The 23500-nt window shown below is 40.2% G+C and overlaps 1 protein-coding gene across 5 annotated transcripts in view; it reads right to left on the minus strand.

The window, feature by feature from the left end:
* The window catches only part of GALNT13 (polypeptide N-acetylgalactosaminyltransferase 13), a 542562-nt gene that overhangs the window by 48634 nt on the left and 470428 nt on the right, over nucleotides 1-23500 (minus strand). For all 5 annotated transcript variants that reach the window (XM_072811435.1, XM_072811433.1, XM_072811434.1 and 2 more), the window contains one exon: nucleotides 4473-4612. In XM_072811435.1, coding sequence (XP_072667536.1) covers nucleotides 4473-4612 — 140 coding nt within the window. The remainder of the gene's footprint in view (nucleotides 1-4472; nucleotides 4613-23500) is intronic.

The raw sequence follows: 23500 nt of genomic DNA on the forward strand, positions 1-23500 counted from the left end.
AAAGAGAGAGAGAGAGAGAGAAAGAGAATCTCTAGCAGACTTCCCACTGAGTGCAGAGCCCAATCCGGGACTTGATCTCATGGCTCTGAGATCAAGACCTGAGCCAAAATCAAGAGTCAGACACTTAACCAACTGAGCCACTCAGACGCCCCTATTTCTCTGAACTTCTTCACTATTTGTTTCTTTTTTGCTATCTCTCCTGCTCCCATTTCAGCAGAATGGCTTAAGAGCAAAGGGCTTCCCTTATTTGACTTTGCATCCTTAGCATGTAATACATAGATTCCAAATCCACTTCTTATTTAATGAAAGCATTCTTGAATAAACAAACTGTAATAATACAAGCTATTTGGGGCACTTGGGTGGCTCAGTTGGTTGAGCATCTGCCTTTGGCTCAGGGCGTGACCCCCGGGTCCTGGGATCAAGTCCCACATTGGGCTCTCTGTGGGGAGCCTGCTTCTCCCTCTTCCTGTGTCTCTGCCTCTCTCTGTGTGTCTCTCACGAATAAATAAATAAAATCTAAAAAAAATCAATAAATAACAGAAACTATTTTGTCTTTCTAGCGATAAGAAAAAGTGAGCATTAGTATCAGACTAACATGTCTTTGAATCCTGACTTTACTAACTAGCTCAGTGACCCATGGGTGAATCACATAAAGTTTCTACATATCAATTTCTATTTTAAATTGGGATCGTAACAAAACCCAAGTCATAGAGTTGAGATTTTTGAATAATATAATTGTTATAAAGCATCTAGCATAATATTTGACTTATTAAGAAATCAACAAATGGTAGCTATAATAATTACGATAACTGTTACTACTGGCACTCTACTACTTCTTGTGCTAAATGCTCTAGATCTTCAGTCATCACCACATCCCTTTATGATTATCTACACACTGCCAAAAGCTACAGAGAGAACACCTAGTGCCACTCAAGTTGTAAGCAATGAGGTCAGGATTTCAATCTTCCTCTGATTGCCTCCAAGGCCTGCAATTTTTTTAAAGAACAAACTGCCTCTTCTTGGATATGTCTCAAAAACCCAGGAAGGCGCAGTCTCTTTCTTTCAAACTATTTCTGTACATTAAAATATGGCCGTCTGACCTATCACAGAAGACAGCTAATTTAAAATCAGTAGGTTGTACAAAGGAATTTGCCTGCAGTATATTTTTACTTTTTCAGGAAGTCAGTTAATTAGGTTTCCCTGATTTGGTGCAAGAAACCATAAAATTGGATTTTTAGCATAGAAGTAAACATATAGTTTCTGTTTTACAGGCCTTTCTCAGGAATCACTCTGGTGGCCCCAGAAAATTTCCAGAAAGTCCTCCTTACTCCTATCTGTTTTGTTATAAGGCCCTGCTCATACTCCCTTTTAGAAAAAGTAATCGATGTTCACTCATCAGCTGGGGCTACTGACTGCAGTGGGAGAAACACTAAACAAGAATAGAAACATGCCCTTCGGGATCCCTGGGTGGCGCAGCAGTTTAGCGCCTGCCTTTGGCCCAGGGCGCGATCCTGGAGACCCGGGATCGAATCCCACATCGGGCTCCCGGTGCATGGAGCCTGCTTCTCCCTCTGCCTGTGTCTCTGCCTCTCTCTCTCTCTCTCTCCCTGTGACTATCATACATAAATAAAAATTAAAAAAAAAAATTAAGAAACACGCCCTTCGTCTTAGGGTATGGTCAGGTTCACAATTGTTCAAATAAACTTTTCAACAAAGAAATGTAAGTATTAGATATGGGGGATCTTCAGAAGCACTAGATCATAATAACTGGCATGCAAACAGTGTTTTGTTTTATTTTATTTATTTTATTTTATTTTATTTTTTAAGACTTTATTTATTCATGAGAGACACAGAGAGAGGCAGAGACACAGGCAGAGGGAGAAGCAGGCTCCCTGGGGGGAGCCTGATGTGGGACTCGATCCTGGGAACCCCGGGGATCACGCCCTGGGCCAGAGGCAGATGCTTAACCACTGAGCCACCCAGATGTTCCAGTGTTCTAGTTTAAAAAGCACTTGCATAATTTATGTATTGAATATAAACCCCTGTAACAGTGCATAAATAAAACTTTCATATTTGAAAACAATGGCAACAACCCTCCCCCTTAATAAAAGCAAACAAAAATTTTAAAAATAGAACCCTGAGGCACAGGAATATTAAGTAAGTGGAGTCACACTTAAAAAGTCATACAGGAGTGGCTCAATCAGTTAAGCAGCCAACTCACTTTCAACTCAGGTGATGATCTCATGGTCCTGAGATCAAGCCATGATGGGCATGTGCTCAGGGAAGTCGGCTTCTCTCTCTCTCTCTCTCTCTCTCTCTCTGTATCTCTGTCTCTCCCCCTTTCCTTTCCTTCTGCTCCTCCCCCCAGCTCACACTCTCTCTCCAAAATAAATAAAAAAATCTTAACAACAACAAAAGCGAAAGCCATACATTCACTGTTATGCCATGTGAAACTTTGCACTACATTATTCAGATTAAGGTTAAAGAGATGTAAATGGAAGGATTCTATAAAGAGATATTTACATGGCTAATAATGAAGAGGAGATCTGATGACTAGAGCAGGGATGTGGACACAGAAAAACAGCCTTTAAAAGACAATCCAGCTCGGTTCCATTAAGTTTCAGTACTTTTTGCTTTAATTATTTTCTAATCAATCAAATTATGTGTATGGATTAAAGTGAGAGAGTGGATAAAGTTACAGATTATTATTTTTGGCAAATGAACCAAAAAAGTGTTAGATTGTACTCTACACATTTTCAGATATTCTACTATTATGACCTAAGAAAATGGTAGTTCCAAAAAAAAAAAAAAAAAAGAAAAAAGAAAATGGTAGTTCCAACCTAAGGACAAACTTAATTATTTTCCAAGTGCATTGTATAATTTCTGTCAAAATGCTTTAATTAAACCCAATATTAAATTAGTTTTGATTCCCAAAACTAATCCCTACTAAGTGGGAAGTTACCAATTTGGGACATATAATTAAGAAATGGTTCTTATTTCAGATGACTGAATATATATTACGAATATGTTTATATGATCATAATGAAGCCAACTACATATTTCTATAGATAACGGATATTTTGGAAAACAATGGTAGAGGATCTATGGTTTTCAGTGGGCCTACAAAGTCAACACGATTTCAGTAATAGCACTAAGATAGGCTCAGTAGGTTCAGCATCTGCCTTCAGCTCAGGTCATGATCCCAGGATCCTGGGAGGCAGCCCCTGTGGAGCCCCACATGGAACCCCATACGGAGCCTCAAATCAAGCCCCATTTCAAGCCCGGTACTGAGCCCCAAATCAGGCTCCCCACTGAGCAGGGAGTCTGCTTCTCCCTCTTCCTCTGCCCCTTGCCCGCTCATGCTCTCTCTCATGCTCTCTGTCTCTCTCAAACAAATAACATCTTTACCAAAAAACCGAATAACACTAAGGTATTACTTGCCGTTTTTTTTTTAAGGTTTTATTTATTAATTCATGAGACACACACATAGACACACACACACACAGGGGGGTGGGCAGAGACACAGGCAGAGGGAGAAGCAGGCCCCACGCAGGGAGCCCGATGCGGGACTCGATCCCAGGACCCCGGGGTCATGCCCTGGGCCGAAGGCAGCGCTAAACCGCTGGGCCACCCAGATGCCCTTACTTGCCGTTTTTACTCTCACTCCTCGTGAAGTACAAGGAGTCCCGCAGAGGCTACGTGGTATGTGCTGCACAGTAGGCCGAATACCAAAACAGATACAGGACTCCAGGTAACGTCTATTAGGCCATGCAGTAATGCAATTTACAAAACTATAATTGATGCTAATCTTACTATCTGACTTTACTTTGGAAAATATGTTTTTAAAAATGCATTATTGGGCAGCCCGGGTTGCTCAGTGGTTAGTGCGGGCTTCAGCCCAGGGCGTGATCCTGGAGACCCAGGATCAAGTCCCGCGTCGGGCTCCCTGCATGGAGCCTGCTTCTTTCTCCCTCTACCTGTGTCTCTGCCTCTCTCTCTCTCTCTGTGTGTCTCTCATGAATAAATAAATAAAATCTTTAAAAAAATGCATTACTTATATTAATATGTAATGTATAACATTGTTTTTAATGAATAAATGGGTTTTACAGTTCTCAGGCTGAGTTTCAATACAGTGAATATTAATAATTTTAACCCATCTAAACCAAAGCTCTTGGGGTTCACAATAAATTTTAAAGAGCGGAAGGCCCATATGACCAAAAAGTTTCTGAACTGCTGATAAAGAAACAAGAAGATACTATTTAGTCTTAAACTATCCTCTTACTTTCACCAATTCCAATGATAAAGACCTTTATGGTCCTTGAGACCATTAGTGACTTGAAAAGTTATTTAAAATAGATCTATTTAAAAGCCCTCAAAGCATTTTATTCATAACATAAAAAATATTGAGCTCCTTTGAAATTGCTCCATTTGCAAAATATATTTATAACTTAACCAAAATAAATAATTCATACCTCACCAAGTGAGTAATAACGTCTTGGGATCTGGGAGTCTGGATAGATGTTTTCAAGGTACCAAGAAAAGGGCTTACACTTCAGATTTTCTCTTAGTGTTTTTCTGACTGACACATCTCCATAATCCACTTTGACAACACCTGGAAATTTTCAGAGAAACACAAAATCAGTTTGTGCTATTTTCAACTTAGTACGGTTTCACTCTGTTTACTTTGCTATCAGTTTTTTTCCCTCCATAATTATAATTCCATCAAATTCAATTGCATATGCAGCTGCTACTACACTGATTTTCTTACTAGGAACCAATTAGTACATGAAATAGATATAAAAAAACAGCTTTTCCTTTGGTTATGACTTTTCAAATGCAAATATTTATCACCAAGTACTTATACTTCTTAGATTGAATAATTAATCAAATAAGTGTAAATTGGTATTAATTTAGCATCTCATAATCAAAGCTTAACTGAACTGTGTGATAATGTGGTTGTTCCTCTTTAACAAAAATTCTAATCCTCATATTTTCAAAGGGTCTTTTATTCACCGCCATAAATTTCATGATAAATTTATATAAATATGATCCCCACAATGAATACTTATGTGTTCTAACTTTTTTCTTCTTGAACTTTTATACTATCTAGATTTACCATAGACCTGATTTTTCTTTATTTTTTCCTCGTATTCTTTTATGAGTTTATGTGAGCCACCTCAAATACTTGGATAAGTATGTCATTAAATAAATAGACTAAAATAAAGAAATGGCTTATACTCACATGTGAGCATTAGAATTTCAGTTCATATAATAGCAGAATATATGAAATTAAAAGTAAATTTCCTTTGATGATCATAAAATGGTGCTTTCTAGTTGAGAATTAAAAATAACAATTTTTATATAAAAAATACTATGGTGACATGATTTGCTCATTACTATCAATATTAAAAATTATTTGGCTGAAATGACTAAATAACTGAGAGAAGATTGCGTTTCCTAGATTATGTTGACAAGATCTGTGTTTAACATGTTTCTTTAAGATGAACAAGCAACCAGACTTAGCACAGAAAAAGAAAAATGGCCCAGTTCAGTATATTTTATGCCAGCTAAGCAACAAAACCTAACATTTGTTTCATAAAAAATGAATAATATTTTAGACAATTCAAATGTCTATAAATAATGACATTATTTGATTATTTGAGTTGCCATATTCAAAAGTGGCAACACTCTTGAAGCTTATCATCTGTTAGTTTCCACCTTTCCCTACTATTCCTCAAAAATTCTTCTTAATTTTTGTTTTTCCAAAATTAAATGCCTTAGTGTTGTTAGAAAGCATTCTGATGATACATAAGCAGCCAAACCACTTCCTTCTAAAGGCAGTATTGATCTTTCTAGCTGGTGTTTGGACAAAAAACAACACGGTCTTTGGGGTTTTTAAACACATAAATATTTGCTTTCAAAAGAAACCTATTCAGAGCTTGCAAAAAAGAGGCTGGAAAACATTTACAAGATAGATCATTACAAGAATTTCTCTTTGTGTTACAGGCTGTATCAATTGCAATGATCTAATAAATAGTCTTGAAATTCATATAAAGAAATTCCATTGGACCCGGGGAGGGGAAAGGGGCACTGTAGCTTCAGAGGATTTAATTCACTAGTTTTGCTGTTCTGTTTCATTTTTGAGTGGGCAAATTTAATTGAAATGGCTTATTTATGTATCAGTATTCTTCCTTTTTCATCATATTAAAATGTAATAGTCCTGGCTCCAGAATTTTTCCCTAGGAAGCTTTTATAGGCAGTTTCTGATTGGAAAGGAGTTTGAAGATTCATTTGCATATATTTTACATTAGATAAGAAAAATATTAATTGCCCACATTAGATTTGGCATAGATTTGGTTGGTGGAAAACGACATACTATTGAGAGAAGCTAAAATCTTCTTACCCTACCATCGCAAAGCCACCCCTTGGTATTACCCACTGCAACATGGGTTTTGTCTTAGTTTTAGATAATTACTTTAATTACTGTTATAAAAACATTAAAAATACTGTGGGCTTATCATAATATGTTGGTGAGGATGTTTTTTTTTTCCCTCTGTAGCTATATTTTCATACTTTAAGTGATATACTATGACAGTTAATATCCAAAATTTATAGAGAACTTATAAAACTCAACATCCAAAAATTAAGGCAGAAGACATGAACAGACATTTCTCCAAAGAAGACGTATATAGATGGCCAACAGACTCAAGAAAAGGTGCCCATAGTCACTTATCATCAGGGAAATGCAAATCAAAACTACAATGATGTATGAAGTCACAGCTGTCAGAATGAAAATCAAAACACAAGAAACAAGTGTTGGTGAGGATTGGAGAAAAAGGAACCCTCTTGCATGGTTGATGGGAATACAAACTGGCACAGCCACTGTGGAAAACAGTATAAAGTTTCCTTAAAAAGTTAAAAATAGAGCTACCGTATGATTCAGTTATCATACTACTGTGTATTCACCCGAAGAATATAAAAATACTGGGACGCCCGGGTGGCTCAGCAGTTGAGCACCTGCCCCTGGCTCAGGTGTGATCGGCGGTCTCAGGATCGAGTCCCATGTCGGGCTCCCTGCCTGGAGCCGGCTTCTCCCTCTGCCTGTGTCTCTGCCTCTCTCTGTATGTCTCTCATGAATAAATAAATAAAATCTAAAAAAAAAAAAAAAACAACTAATTCACAGGGTACAAGCACCCCTATGTTTATGGCAGCATTATTTACAATAGCCCAATCATGGAAGCAGCCCAATTGTCCATCAATAGATGAACGGATAAAGAAGATACGCTGTATGTATGTGTGTATGTGTTGATAGATAGAAAAATAGAGATCTATCTCTCTATATATAGATATATATCAATATATATTTACTGATATATAGAAATATTATTCAACCACAAAAAAAAAAGAGTATAATCTTGACTTTTTTTTTTTTTTTTTAATCTTGACTTTTGTAATGACTTGGATGGAGCTAAAGAGTATAATGCCATGTGAAATAACTGAGGGAAAGACAAATACCATATGATTTCACTCATCTGTGGAACTTAAGAAACAAATGAGCAAAGAAAAAAGAGGCAAAACAAGAAATAGACTCTTAATTACAGAAGATACAATGATGTTACCAGAGGGGAGGTTAATGGGGGATGGGTGGAGCGAGTGATGGGATTTAAGGAGTGCACTTGTTGGGATGAGCAGTGAGTGGTGTATGGAAGTGCTGAATCACTGTATTGTACACCTGAAACTAATATAATACTGTATGTTAACTATATTGGAATTATAATAAAACTAAAAAATAAATAAAACGACTATTAATTGAGCCCTCAAAACCAAGCGAGATATTATGTGAGAGACAGCAGTAATCATCCAGCATTCATGTGTTTCTCCACATTTTTCAGCCTCTGCAGTTAGGCAAGGGCATTGACTGCTCCTAACCAATAGGAGGAAGGGACAAATGTGACTTGTCTTTTTTTTAAAGATTTTCAAGTTATCTCTACATCTAATGTGGGACTTGAACCTACAATCCTGAGATCAAAGTTGCATGCTCTACTGACTGAACCAGCCAGGTGCACCCAAAGTTCTTTATATCCCTTTATATATTTTTTCCCAAGTTTTTATTTAAATTCTAGTTAGTTAACATACAGTGTTCTATTTATTTCAGAAGTAGAATTTAGTGATTCATTACTTACATAGAACACCCAGTGCTCATCACAGCAAGTGCCCTCTTTACTACCTATCATCCAGGTAGCCCATCCCCTACCCATTTTCCCTCCTTTGACCTTCAGTTTGTTTTCTATAGTTAACTTTCTTACAATTTGCCTTCCTCTCGTTTTCTTCCCTCCTTCCCCTGTGTTCATCTATTTTGTTTCTTATATTTTACATACGAGTAAAATCATATGGTATTTGTCTTTCTCTGACTGAGAATGCTATTTCACTTAGCATAATACCCTCTAGCTCTATCCACGTCATTGCGAATGGCAAGATTTCATTCTTTTTTATGGCTAAGTAATATTCCATTGTGTATGCATACCTCTTCTTCTTTATCTATTCATTGGTTGATGGACATGTGACCTCTTTCCATAATTTGGCTATTGTTGATAATGCTGCTATAAACATCAGAGTGCATGTGTCCCTTTGAAACAGTTTGTATCTTTTGGGTAAATAACAAGGTATGACACCTTCTGGCTCTTTTTTCTTTTATTACAGGGACTGTGGAAGCCTTGTGCCCCAGCAGGTATGGCTTCAAGGTGATGAGGCCTTTGTTAGCCTGTATCATTGAGAGATCATGAAATAGAGTCTGAAGTATTCAGTTCTGTGGCTTGAAGTACAATCTCACTTGTTTCCCAAACTCTTATCTGCAACTCAAACCTCTGAAAGTAGCTCATTCAATTGTTTACCCAACAATTTAACTGGGATCTTAAATAGGCATCTCAAATTTGACATGTCTAAAATAGTCCTCTTGATTTTCCAACTTCATTCATCTCCAAGGTTCTTCATTTCAGCAGCTACCACAAATACCTACCCATTTTCTCAGGGCAACAACATAAGAGTAATTATCTTTAACTCACACTCACATATTCAGCTCATTAACAATTCCCATTTGTTCTACATTCACAATATATCCTCAGTTCCTCAAACATCCCTTTGCCATCCTAGTTGCATAATCTTTCATCTCTTGCCTAAAATAGCATTGTGATAGGCTTCTAAAGAGTCCCCCTGACATCTTACAATTCTTTATCTATCCTTTATTGACTCTTGCCTGCTCCCTGGACAATATATTTGAAATACAAATGAAGTCATGTCACTACCCTGCTCCAAAGCTTCTGATGAATTTTTTTTTTTAAGATTTTATTCATTTATTCATGAGAGACATAGGCAGAGGGAGAAGCAGTTTCCCTTGAGGGATCCTGATGTGGGACTCGATCCCGGGACTCCAGGATCATGCTCTGAGCCGAAGGCAGATGCTCAACCACTGAGCCACCCAGGCGTCCCTTCTGATGAATTTTTCATTGTGCTAGGAATAATTGAAAATATCCTAACCATTGCCTAAGACCCTTCATGAAATGATTCTTGATTACCTCTATGACCTAATCATTTGTATTCACTACATTGTGGTCACACTGGCTTTTTTGTTTTTTTCTTTATGATTTATTTATTTTAGAAAGAGAGATTTATTTATTTGAGAGAGATTTATTTATGTGAGAGAGAGAGTGCATGCATGCATGGGGGGAGGGGCAGAGGGAAAGAATCTCCAGCAGACTCCCCACTGAGTACAGAGCCTAAAGTAGAGCTCGATCCCAAGACCTATGAGATCATGACATAAGCCAAAATCAAGACTTAACTGACTGAGCCACCAAGCAGCCCCTATTGCTTTGCTTTTTTTCAAATATCCAAGTTCATTCTCAATTCATGGCTTTGTGCTGGTTCCCCCCCCCCCCCTTCTAAAATGGTATTAACCAGGAACTTCTATGAGTTGTCTTTTACTACACTCAAGCATCTGTTAAGACTTCACTTTCTCAGATTTGCCCTGCCCTTCCTATGTAAATTGATCCCTTGTTCCCATCATTCTGGGTCATTCATTGATCTATCCCTCTATTTTACTTAATCTTTCACCAGGATACTTAAAACTGCTTGACATTATATTATAGACTAATTCTCTTATTGCCTACTCAACAAAAACTTTGAATAAATTACTCAATCACTTGAAGCCCAGGGTATCCTATCTGATGTCTTATATGATGTTGGGAATACTATATAATATCCAAAAAGGCATAATGCAGTGCCTGACATATAATAATTGCTGAGTACATATTTTACATTGTAATGGGTACCTCTTCCTGCTGCATGCCCAACATCCCTCTGCCTTCTGATAAGAGCATTCAAGTTCTTTAAGCAATCATCTCTCTCCCACTTTTGATTTTTGTGGTTTGGTGACCACACTGTCCTACCCACCTTTCCAGCTCCAACTGGGAACATAGGATAAAGGGATATTGCCAGGGAATTTGTTTAAATGCAGATTCTGATTCACTTAGTCTGGAGGGAGGCCTGAGAATCTGCATATCTAACAAGCCCCCAGAGGATGTTGCTGTTGTTCTGGCCAAATTCCAAGTAACATCCAAGACAATCAAAGTGTATCATTTTTCCATCTTACACACACCCATCATAATGATTGGCTCAGGAATGGGCCTATGAACCAGCCAGCTTAATAAAAATATATAATCTGAGAACCTGTTAGGACTATTAGGAAGCTGAAGCTGTATTTCCTCTGGAATTGCTAGCTGTAAAGATGATTTAAGCCTGGAGCTTCTGAGGCGACCATATAGAGAATGCCTAAGACAATGACACCAATCAGGAGTGAAATAAACAAACAGATGGAAAGAGAAAGTGGAAAAAAAAAACCCAAAATACAGAGTCCAAGACAAGATTAAGTCAGTAGATATTTAGTGTGTTCCAACTATACACAAGGCACATTTTCTAGGCACTTGGAATACATCAGTAAACAAAACAAATTAAAAATATCAGGAGTTTACATCCTGAAGGAGGGAGACATATACAGTAATACTATAGAAGTGGCACATGCTATAACAAAAATAGACTCAGGGGAAGGAGGAAATATTGCAATAGAATGAATCTTAGTGTATTTTTTTTTCCAAAGGCATCTTATAAAAATTGCAAGTTTTTAAGATAAGTTTTTCAATAGAACTTGCATAAACCCCGAGAAAGCTCTGACAACTAGATAAAGCTTCATTATAAGTTAAAAGGAGTATTTTAATTAACTCCCAGTTTGTAGGTATGATTAATAAGTAAATGATAACACACACAGGTTTGTTATACTTTATTTAATAATCTGTCCTTTATTCATCATTTTTAAATGTATTTCAGGGTAGCATTAACTTATATATGTAGAACAATCATGTTTTAGATTTTTAAATAATAGATTGAAGATCATCATAATATAAGTTAAGCTCTTTCTTAGCAGATGGCTAATGGGTCTATAGTTCTGGTTTCCTGCAATCAAGGAACCTGATGAGAGAAGAGCCTGATTATGGACCAAAAAGCTTAAGAGTTTTCTGTATAAGGATACACAATGCAGCATAGCTTGATGCAGAGAAAAGGGGGAAATGACTTCCCTTAATCAGGGATGCCTAAATAGATCGGTGCTATCTCTAATCGTCAAAATACATATATTGAAATAATTAGGTCTGTATAAGAACATGGAAAAATGTTAATAAAAATATAAAGAATTTTTATTATATTGATGTTATAATAAAATAAAATATATGAATCCGCCCCCCCAAAAAACCCCAGAAAAATAATAGTACATTTGCTTTGCTACTAAAAAAACAAAACAAAACAAAACAAACAAACAAAAACAAAACAAAACAAAAAAATTAAAAACTTTTAAAAGGTCTACTATTTGGGGGCACCTGGGTGTCCTGATCTCATGGGTCCTTGGACTGGGCCCCACCTCAGGACCCTGCTCAGCAGGGAGTCGGCTTGAAGATTCTCTCCCTCTGACCCTCCTGTGTGTGCATGCATGCTCTCTTTCTCTCTCTAAAATGAATGAATAAATCTTTTTAAAAAGTCTCCTATTTTCTCCTTAAGTACAATTAAAACTGTGCAGCTAACCAACGTTTTTTTATATACGGTGATATCATAATATATTTGCATATCATAGTAGACTATTATATATAGTTTCAGCTCAGAATTTTTAAATATACTTTCAAAATTCCCTGTTAAGAAAAAAAATCACCTTCTTTATTTTGTTATTTACTTTGAAAATTTATCATCATAAGCTTTATGGCTAAGGATCTACATTTTCTTTCTCCTCAAGAGAAGTAATAATAAAAAAATCATTTTAAAGCCTCCTAGAGATTCCTATATTCCAGAATATCTAAATACTATATTGTGTCAGAGGTTTAGCAGGTTACTCAGAATATTTTTCTAATTTAAAACTATTCTTTTAAATCACCATTTTTATTTTTTTCCATTCTTGATATACATGCAATTACCCATGCTCATAACCACTCATTGGGAAGTTACTGGACAGAATTACATTAACAGGCTGATGGCACATGCCAGCTAATAATATACAGGGATTATCTGTTGGATTTACCATTTCCTATTATTAATGCAATTTTATTTTAATGGAATTAAAATAAGATAATGAACTGTACAAAGATCATAGCTTCTATGGAGAGGTTTATTACAAAGAAGCTGTAAATATAAGACAACTTGTCAATTTATTTAAGTCTGTCTGAGCCCATAGTCAGTCAGGATGGGCAGATCTTGAGGCTGAAGTTTCTAGGTAATTGTCTCAAACTTCAGATCAATTTGGCAGTAAAAGTCTCATATTCAACTGCTTGCTCCCTGACCAATGAGGATATGGGAAATAAGAAAAATGAATCTGCAATGGCCTTTAAAAATAAAGGTCAATTTAGTATCAGTTAAGACAAATGGACCATAAAGTCTATAACTGCTAGGAAAAAAATTCCAAGTAAAGATGTTAAGGCAGTGTTGACCACCTCTCAGAAGCTAGAAGAGCCAGAGACCTAGTAATCTGCTCCCTAACTCAGGTATTCTATGGAAAATCCCAAGGAGATATTGAGCCAATACAAACACTACTGATCTACTTTTTGGCATTTTTTTATCCCGTGTAGTAAGGAAAAATTTGCATACAATTTATATAATGGTCTTTTAAAAACTTAGTTATTTGAGAAATATGGATTCATTGCAGATAATCCTAAAACAGTGACAAGTATGAAAAGCAAAATAAAAATCATCTGTAATATGACTACATTTACATTATGGTAATGATTTTTTTTTTAAAGATTTTATTTATTTATTCATGAGAGACACACAGAGAGAGGCAGAGACACAGGCAGAGGGAGAAGCAGGCTCCCTGCGGGGAGCCCAATGTGGGACTCGACCCCAGGTCTCCAGGATCACGCCCTGGGCCGAAGGTTCGCTAAACTGCTGAGCCACCCAGGGCTGCCCTGGTAATGATTTTTCAAGACTTCTATTTATGGATAACTGTAAGATATTTTTCATGCAAAAAATGATTTACACTGTAGTATGTACTTGCAATTTATTTTTTCCCTAAAACAGTATGTCATGAACACTTTTCAGGTTATCTAAACTCTTCCATAACTTTGTTTTTAATGCCTCTGTGGTGTTCTATTTTACAAATTGGTAATGACTTATATAATGTGTCCTATCCTTACACATTCAAGTTGTTTCTAATTTTGGACTTGAAAAATCAATGAACATCTTTGTACATTTTTTTTCCTTATGCCCTTGATTATCTTATTAGAATAAGTTTCAGGGGCACCTCAGGTGACTCAGTGGTTGAGCATCTGCCTTCCACCCAGGGCGTGATCCTGGGGTCCCGGGATAGAGTCCCGCATCGGGCTCCCTGCATGGAGCCTGCTTCTTCCTCTGCCTGTGTCTCTGTCTCTCTCTCTCAGTCTGTGTCTCATGAATAAAGAAATAAATCTTTAAAAAATAAAATAAAAAATAAATAAAAAAATATATATGTATTACCTAACCCACTTTCCAGAAAGCTGTTCAAATTCACATACCATTACACATACCAGGTGTAAGAAGCTAATTTCCCTTCCAGAACACTGATTATTTTAATTTATCCTTTAATTTACTACTTTTTATTATGTGGAGATAAATGACATCACATTATTATTAAAACTGATTACTAGTGCCTTCCAGGGATGATGGCAGCATATGAATATGCCAAGATAACAGCCACGTTACTATGAATAACCCAAAAACAATCTGAAGACTGGAAGAACAGACTCTCCACAGCTAAATGTGAGAAGAGGCCACATCCCAGAGGCTAGGAAGGGCAGAGAGGAAGTCAGGAGCTAAGCGGACCCACTGTTTCTTCAGTTCTTGACACATATTGTATCGTTATACCATCCTTGAAACAGTTATGTATTTCATAGTCAATGACATCTTATATTTGCTCCTGGAGAGACTTCTTGAGCATGTGCACACTTTTTTTCCTCTTTGTGGAATAACTAGCCAATTGCAATTTCAGTAGTTATTCATTAATTAATGAGCATTTAGCTCAGTGCGTATTTAAATACATTCTGGGGCAGCCCCGGTGGCGCAGCGGTTTGGCGCCGCCTGCAGCCTGGGGTGTGATCCTGGAGTCCCAGGATCGAGTCCCACATTGGGCTCCCTGCATGGAGCCTGCTTCTCCCTCTGCCTGTGTCTCTGCCTCTCTCTCGCTCTCTCTCTGTCTCTCTCTCTCTCACTGTGTGTGTCTCTCATGAATAAATAAATAAAATCTTAAAAAAAAATAAATACATTCTGATTATTGTCTGAAAAACTTTCCTTTGATACTTCAGGTAAAATCAAGAAAGTACCAAAATGAAAATTTGCTGAATGGTTGAGGGAACTTGAAAGAAAATCTCAGGGATGAAAAGGTTTTCACACAGCCTATGTCACTGATCGTCTTGATGGTGTTGAGAAGAGTGGATGGAAAGCACATGCATGCCAGCAAATCTGCACTAAAAAGTGGCTTAAAAAAGTCAACCTCCAAATGTGAAGATGCTTGATTAATTCATTTTGCTTATTTAAAAAAATTCTGTGTATGTATAAGAATGAGATGTGATCAAAAAGCTGTCTGAATTAGTTTGTCTAAAAGACTTCCTTTAATAGGGACATAATAATTTTTTTTTTTACATTTTTCTTGAAGATTTACTTATTTACTTGAGAGTGAGAGAGAGCATAAGCAAGGGGAGTAGCCGAGAAAGAAGCAGACTCCCCCCTTGTGCAGGGAGCCTGATGTAGGACTCAATCCTAGGACCCTGAGATCATGACTTAAGCTGAAGGCAGACACTTAACCTACTGAACCACCCAGGTGCTTTAGGACATTCTATATGGAAAAGAGGTTTTACATTATAGTTTAATTGGAAACTTTTTCTTAGTGGTATATAATCAAATGGTGATCTTTAAATTGATGGTAGCATAAATTAGGTAAAATACAGTACTTCCACATTTATCATCTGGTTATATTTTGATAAAAACAATGAATTAAACATCAGATATCTTTACTACAGGACTTCTCATAACTTTTACTATGATAAAGGGTATTTTATTTTAAGTATTTTTATTTTTACTTATTTTTTAAAAGATTCTGTTTATTTATTTTAGAGACAGAAATTGAGCACATGTGAGTGGAGGGAAGGGCAGAAGGAGAGAGAATCTCAAGCCAACTTCCTGCCTGACATGGGGGGCTCAATCCAAGGACCCATGAGATCATGATCTCAGCCAAGATGAAGAGCCAGACGCTTAACTGACTGAGTCACCCCCGCATCCCAAGAGTATTTTTATATCCTAAATGGGTGATATTCTCCAAATTTATTTTTCTTCTTCCAAAATTTTAAGACAACAGTGCTCCACTGAAAACATTTTGAGAAACACAGTTTTATCGTGTTTTCTATATCTAAGCAAATACCTTAGTCTTTCATAAGACATAAATTGATCCCATTAGGGAAAAATCTTTGTGGGGAAATTCTAGATGCTGTTCAAATTTTTTTTCATCAGTCAATTTCCATCTTAAAATATTAATTAAACCAAGAAAATGAAATACAAACACATATTTGTTGATGTGTTTATGTTTAGCCCCCAGAACATTATCTGGCACCAATGGACATTCCTTAGATACTAGTTGCCTGACTCTCAGGTACATACTCTCTTTTTCATCCTAGGCTTTCTGTTTCATTTTCTCTTTTTCTCACATGTATGTTTATAAGACATTACTATATAATTTGCTTGCATGACTCAGAATCACTTCTTTATACTTTTTTTTTCTTTTCTTTTTTTTTTTTTTTTTACTGCTTCTCCCTCTACCTGGGTCTCTGCCTCTCTCTCTCTCTCTCTGTCTCTTATAAATAAATAAAATAATAAAGGATAAGTTTTAGAAACAATGTGTTCTGATAAATTATGTGCTGATTTTAAGACTTTAAAAAAATATAGGGATGCCTGGGTGGCTTTATACTTAAAGTCACCCAGTATAAAGTACTTTATACTTGTTGAAGTATTTGAGATGTGTATATATGTGTGAGGGAAGAATAAGTCTGTGCAAAAATTTGTTTCTACATTGCTCCTTGGTCTCATTAACAATTATTAGTACTTATTAAAGTACATTTTCCTAGTCTAAATATTTAGTCAGCATTCTTGTCTGCAAAGCCAATAAGATTTAAATGTTTTTAAATTATGAGTTATGAAGGGAAAAAAAACCTACCACGACCCAGAAATCTTATCATCCCATCTTATTAACTCACACAATATCTGAGATAATATTATTATAGCACATGTTAACACACACAAAAAAATATCAGATACACCTAGTCAATTCTTGATTATCAGAATGTAATGTAGGGTATGCAGTTTTTCTAAAAAGAAAAAATGACTTCCATAGCATTTAAATATTTCTATTTACGCAGCAAAGGCAAAGAATTCTTATTCTTCATCTAATACACAACAGAAGTACGCAGGCTCAGGAAATAAGCAGCCTACTCTTCTATTAAGGGATGATGTGCCTCTCAAAGTCCATATTCACAATAAAACAGCCAACGTAATAGGCAGCATTTAGGGAGCACTTACTACATGTCACGTACTTATTTAAGTGTTTTACCTGTTAACTCAGTGAATAAGCACATTCTCAGGAAGGTGCTATTATCACGCCCATTGAATAGAGAAAAGAACTGAGGCCATGTGAGGTACACATATTGCCCCATATGACCCACCTAGTATGTGGCAAAGCCGAATTCACGCCCAGGCAGGGTGAACCAGCCTGTAAGTGCCCTGGTGTGTTCTTAATCTCCTTTAGCCCTATCTGCATATAAAGTGGGACGTCAACAACTTAACTCTGGCCCAGATGCCCTTTCAGTGAGAGGCATACCGCACATCATCTCAGGATCCTCAGGGCTGCACTACTGTAGGTGTCATTCAAAGTTTCTGCCCAAGCATTTTTCTAAACCCAAATTACTAATAAAATGAAGCTGAAGTGCCACACACCTCTGCACTTGCCACGTGCCGGGTCCACGTTTGTGCACCGTGGTGCTTTTCACACATGTGCCACATGGGAAAAACGTACAGTCCACAGTCAGGGTCACTGGGTGTAGTGGATATGCCAGTGAGCACAGCATGGGCTCAGATAAGAGCAAATCGTTCTGAGAGAACACATTGATTTCTGTTTTGAGAAAAAACCTGCAAAAATATACTCCATCTCCACTGCCTGTCAGTGGATTTCCCTCTTCTGTCCTGAACATACTGGAGATGCTGAGCTGGGAAGGGCTGAAGGAGAGCCGTTGGCCCCCCCGGGGGCTGTGTTGTTACTGCAACAACCGAAGACAAACCTCTCAGTAAGCCTGAGCTTGACTTGGGAGGCTGGGGGTGGTAGAGTACACACTGCTCCCGGGGTTTCCACGCAGTGTTCATCCTCTTCTAGCGCCTGCACTAGTCGTGTCAAAGACTCGTACCTAGAACAGCGCCAAGGGTATTGACTGCGTACAGGGGGAGCAGCCGCCACCCAGACCGAGCGAGTGGGTGCGAGAACCTCCCAGCACCTCCTGAGTAGGGCCAAGCAGGAACGAGGAAGACAGGCCACGGGGGTCAGCGGTGCTACTGTGAAGCTAGAACATTCTTCGACACAATGGGCTGTGCTCCATCACACACAACCCTAACACGCCTCTCTCCTTTTGGGAGCCTCGCATTTTGCTTAGGACGTCACTGGCCTAAGTCTGTGCCACTGGCCTAAGTCTGTGCCGTGTGGTGCAGCGAGGCCTCGGGTGGCTCGGGCTGCGGCTGCGGGGCGGAGGGGCAGGAGGCCAGCGGCTGGAGGACGGCGTCCCGCATCCTCGCGGGCAGGTTGCTTGTTTGTCTTCTGCTGAGGCCTCGACTCGCCTGCAGGACGGCGGAGCATCCTGAGCCCTTGCCCTGGTGTTCGATGCAAACTCTGAGGACTGTCAGGAGTGCCCTTGAGCATAGACATCCTCTTGCAGGTGTGCACTGCTGGGGCTTCTCACATCCTTTCTCCTGTCCTCTGACTTTACTTGTTGCAAACGGGTTAAAACAAACCAAAACCCTCAAAACTAGTGATCGAAAACATGGAGGAGTGGGGAAAAATTCAATGCGGTGGGAATTTACTGATTAACAACTGTGTAAAATCACAGAATCGTATCAAAATTGTAACTGTTTGAGTTACGGTGAGCTTTCACGGCTGGAGAGGTGATGGGCCTGCGGGACCCGGCGCGGCCGACAGGTGGGAGCGCGGAGGCTCGAACCGCGGGAGGGCGGGTCAGGGCGCCAAGGGCCCCAAGGGCTGCTCCTTCCCTCAACTCGGTCTCCTCGATTCTCCTGCGATGCACACGGCGCCGGGTGGTCGGGGACGACGCGGAACCAGCCCTCTGTATGGTTTCTTCCCTCACAGTTTAATCAGCCACCAAATAACCAACAGAAATGAAAATGACCAAATGTAGAGTCACCAACGTGTTTGAGCGACGTTAAAGGAGGAGAGAAGGTCCCCGATGCTGCGCTGCCTACGGGTGGGTCAGGGAAGGCTTCTCGGAGGCAGCGGTCATTGGGCGGAAAGAGCAATCGAACGTGGGTAAGAGAGGACGGAGAGCGAACTGGGGGGCGTCATGCGAAAGGCCACCTGGCGTCGTTTTTTAGGGACATGGATAAAATGGCTCTTACCAAACATCACTCACTTCTCTTTTCTGTATTATTTTCTGCGGCAAACAGACTCCAGGGTGGCCGGGCTATACCCACTTCCATCTTCAGACGGGGCGGGCCCCTGACCTTCAGTGTGGGCAGAGCGGACGCCGGCTTCCCCCCTGCTCCCCGCCGGCTTCCCGCCTGCTTCCCCCCTGCTCCCCGCCTGCTTCCCCCCTGCTCCCCGCCAGCTTCCCGCCGGCTTCCCCCCTGCTTCCCCGCTGCTCCCCGCCTGCTTCCCCCCTACTCCCCGCCGGCTCCCCGCCTGCTTCCCCCCTACTCCCCGCCGGCTTCCCGCCTGCTTCCCCCCTGCTCCCCGCCTGCTTCCCCCCTGCTCCCCGCCAGCTTCCCGCCGGCTTCCCCCCTGCTTCCCCGCTGCTCCCCGCCTGCTTCCCCCCTACTCCCCGCCGGCTCCCCGCCTGCTTCCCCCCTACTCCCCGCCGGCTTCCCGCCTGCTTCCCCCCTGCTTCCCGCCTGCTTCCCCCCTGCTTCCTGCCTGCTCCCTGCCTGCTTCCCGCCTGCTTCCCACCTGCTTCCCCCCTGCTTCCCGCCTGCTTCCCCCCTGCTCCCCGCCTGCTCCCCGCCTGCTTCCCCCCTGCTTCCCGCCTGCTTCCCCCCTGCTTCCTGCCTGCTCCCTGCCTGCTTCCCGCCTGCTTCCCACCTGCTTCCCCCCTGCTTCCCGCCTGCTTCCCCCCTGCTCCCCGCCTGCTCCCCGCCTGCTTCCCCCCTGCTTCCCGCCTGCTCCCTGCCTGCTTCCCGCCTGCTTCCCCCCTGCTTCCTGCCTGCTCCCTGCCTGCTCCCCGCCTGCTTCCCACCTGCTTCCCCCCTGCTTCCCGCCTGCTTCCCCCCTGCTCCCCGCCTGCTCCCCGCCTGCTCCCCGCCTGCTTCCCCCCTGCTTCCCGCCTGCTCCCTGCCTGCTTCCCGCCTGCTTCCCCCCTGCTTCCCGCCCGCTCCCCGCCTGCTTCCCCCCTACTCCCCGCCGGCTCCCCGCCTGCTTCCCCCCTGCTCCCCGCCTGCTCCCCGCCTGCCTCCCGCCTGCCTCCCGCCAACGCGGGGATGTCACAGCTGGTGGGGCCGAGGCTGCGGTGCGGACGCTCCCCCGGCCGCGGGCTCTGGTGCCTGAGCTGCCCTGCGGTGGGCGGCCCGGGGCGGGGGCGAGGTCCCCGAGAAGCCGCGGCACAGCCAGCAGGGCCGGGCCGTGGGCCGCAGCCGGGACGGACCGAGCCCGAGCGGGGCCGCAGCCCGGAGGCCCCGGAACCGGGCGGCAGGGACGCGGGGAGTCTAGGCCACTCGCCTCCTACCGATTCCTGCCCGTCCGCGGAGATGATCACTGGTTCCTTATATGCATTGTAAAAGGCTTTTACAGGGGGACGCTTAGACTCTCATTCAAGAATAGGTCAGGGGCAGCCCAGGGGCGCAGCGGGTCAGCGCCGCCTGCAGCCCAGGGCCTGGTCCTCGGGTCCCGGGGTCGAGGCCCGCGTCCGGCTCCCTGCGTGGGGCCTGCTTCTCCCTCTGCCTGTGTCTCTGCCTCTCTCTCTCTCTCTCTCTCTCTCTGTGTCTCTCTCTCTCATGAATAAATAAATAAAATCTTAAAAAATAAAATTAAAAAAAAAAAGAATACATCAAGACATTCTAACCCCCCCCCCTTTTAATCTTTATGGTCTAATAAGCGTTAGACTGAAAACTGCACAGAAATGGAGACCTGCGTGACTAAGTGCAGCACTTCACATGTGAATGATCCACCTGAGTGTGGATTCCAGATTCCATGGGATGAATGAGCCATACGAACTCGGATAAACTCCTTAACCTGTGGAAGGTGCAAAAGAAATAGTCATTGTAGTGACTTCATAGGCTGCTGAGGAAATGAGGAAGGTAGTACGCTCAAAGTACCATGGCGTGGAGTGAGCGCTCAAAAATCTTAACTACTATAATGTCAAAAAAGCTATAAATGCCTTTTGTTCAGGTATACAGACTTTTTGCAGTAAAGTATTTCATAATCTAATGACAAATTATCATCTTATTATTCCAGTTTTTGTATTTTTAGATACAAATGAGAAAATTTTCACGTTTGACTACATTCCTGCTGCTGGATTGGAACAATTTTAAGGCAATTTTCAGTGATTTTAGTCATACATTAAGACATTTGCAACTGCAGATAGTAGTAATTAAGGCAGTGATTTACAAATATTTTCACAGGGCTCAATGATCTTAATCACTTTAATAGTTTTTAATGTAGTCTTTAATCTTACTTTTTTTTGCTTCCTGCCCAGTGTTCACTGTTTACTGAAGTAAGGAGTACTCTGCAAAGTTACAGATTTTATCACAAATTTTTAAGAACATTAATAGTGTATGGTTACCATGTAGTATGATTAAAAATTTCTGCCTGGCAACAAACCAATGCTGCTTCAGTATTTTATAGAACATAAACACTTGGACCTAATGCATATTTGGTGATTATTAACACATTAGCATAATTTTATATTTTAAATAATTTCTAGATAATTAACTTTTATAAGTTTTAAAAAAAATTTTAGGTATACAACATGGGAATCAAAAAGTCTTGTAAGAAATTGACTATGTGGGAAAATATTAGACCATGTTAATAGACCAAATATGAATTACTTTAAAATTATCTACACTAAAGTAGTATTTAAATTTTGTCTCATAGCCTTATAGCCAAGGTCTTTACTCTTAAATATGGTCAATCGTAACACTAACAAAACGTTAAGGACATTTTAACAAACCTTGTTAATAAAAATTCAATTTAAGGCTTTCTTAAAAAAGGAGAGGAAGCTCCATGGCATTTTACATGGTGAGTTTATTTCATTAGAACATATTATTAGTCCTTAGCCAGTCTGACATGTGTTATTATACATAAATATAAAATTTCCAACTGTCCTATCAAGATGGGCTAAAGACATAAAATTTAGATGGCTTTTGAAAAAAAAAAATAGTTGCTGATGTGGTTTTGTTTTCCACTTTAAAAAGAGCTAGGTATCATTTATTAAGCAGACCTTAAGTATTTCCAGTCACCTATTATATGTTCTCTGAAATACTATTTTTATGATTTTATATTTTTTATAGTATAATAAGAAATTCTCATGAGACAAGCTCTTAAATATTTTTTAAGTTATAATTTATCAAATTTTAATTGGACAGTGGTTTCTTTTAAGTTTTTACTTATTTGAGAGAGTGTGCACATGTGGGGGGGGGGTAGGGCAGAGGGAGAAGGAGAAGCAGACTCTCCACTGAGCAGGGAGCCCAGTGCTGGCTCCATCCCAAGACCCTGGGATCATGACCTGAGCTGAAGGCAGATGATTAACCCATTGAGCCACCTGGGCAGCCCCAGACAGTAGTTACTCAATTATGCAAGCAAAGGCAGAAACATCAATGACAAAATGATGCGGGTCAATGGTTAATCCAAAGGAAAAAAAAATTTTGACTTTATAAGATAGAACTTTTAATACATACTTTTATAATACAAGAAACTGTTGCAGCCAACCTGCCCTCTCCATTGTTTCACCTTGACAAAATAAAATTCAATTTTTATGCATGTGTAAACTATTTTAGATAAGGCACATACAGCAGAGATGGAATAATGGTTTTGACATAAGTTTCCTAGAATTCAGGCTTTTCCTATGAGAAGGAGGTTCAGAAAGAAGTCATTCTTCCTAATATAAAATATTAATTATACACTTCCTCATTATATCAAGAGAAAACGCACCAAATTGTACATCTCAGATCATTCATAAGGTAGTCAACCAAGAGGTTTTAGTAACACTTGTGACAAATGAATAATTCTTAATATGAACATCAAGTAAGTGTAGCAGAACCACCTCATGCTATGATCCTTGTGAACTTCTTAAATGGGATTTTAATTTAAATGCAGTGTATTGGGATGGGATTCCCTAACAGAGAATTGGTATTCCCTGTGACAGTTCCTCGGACCGGAAACTGGAGGTCAAATAGGGAGTGGGTCTGAAATTTGAGTAGTCTACTTAGCTTAAGGGTACTCCCAGATGCTGGGGTTATATGAATGCAATCCCAAGGAGGTAGGCCAGGAAAGCCGAGCTAAAAACAGATTATGTCCTCAAAGACCCCTGAGCCTTTCCACCAATAGGGCCACAGTGCCAAGTAAGGTCAAATCACTAAATTCTTTCCATGTGGCCTTTCCTAACTACCCTATGTAAAATGGCACAGCTACTCGGGCCCAGTCCCTTTTCATGATCTACTAATCTGCTTAGCTACTATCACAATCAAGCAT

This window comes from Canis lupus, chromosome 34 (genome assembly GCF_048164855.1).
Source record: "Canis lupus baileyi chromosome 34, mCanLup2.hap1, whole genome shotgun sequence".
Lineage (NCBI taxonomy): Eukaryota > Metazoa > Chordata > Mammalia > Carnivora > Canidae > Canis > Canis lupus.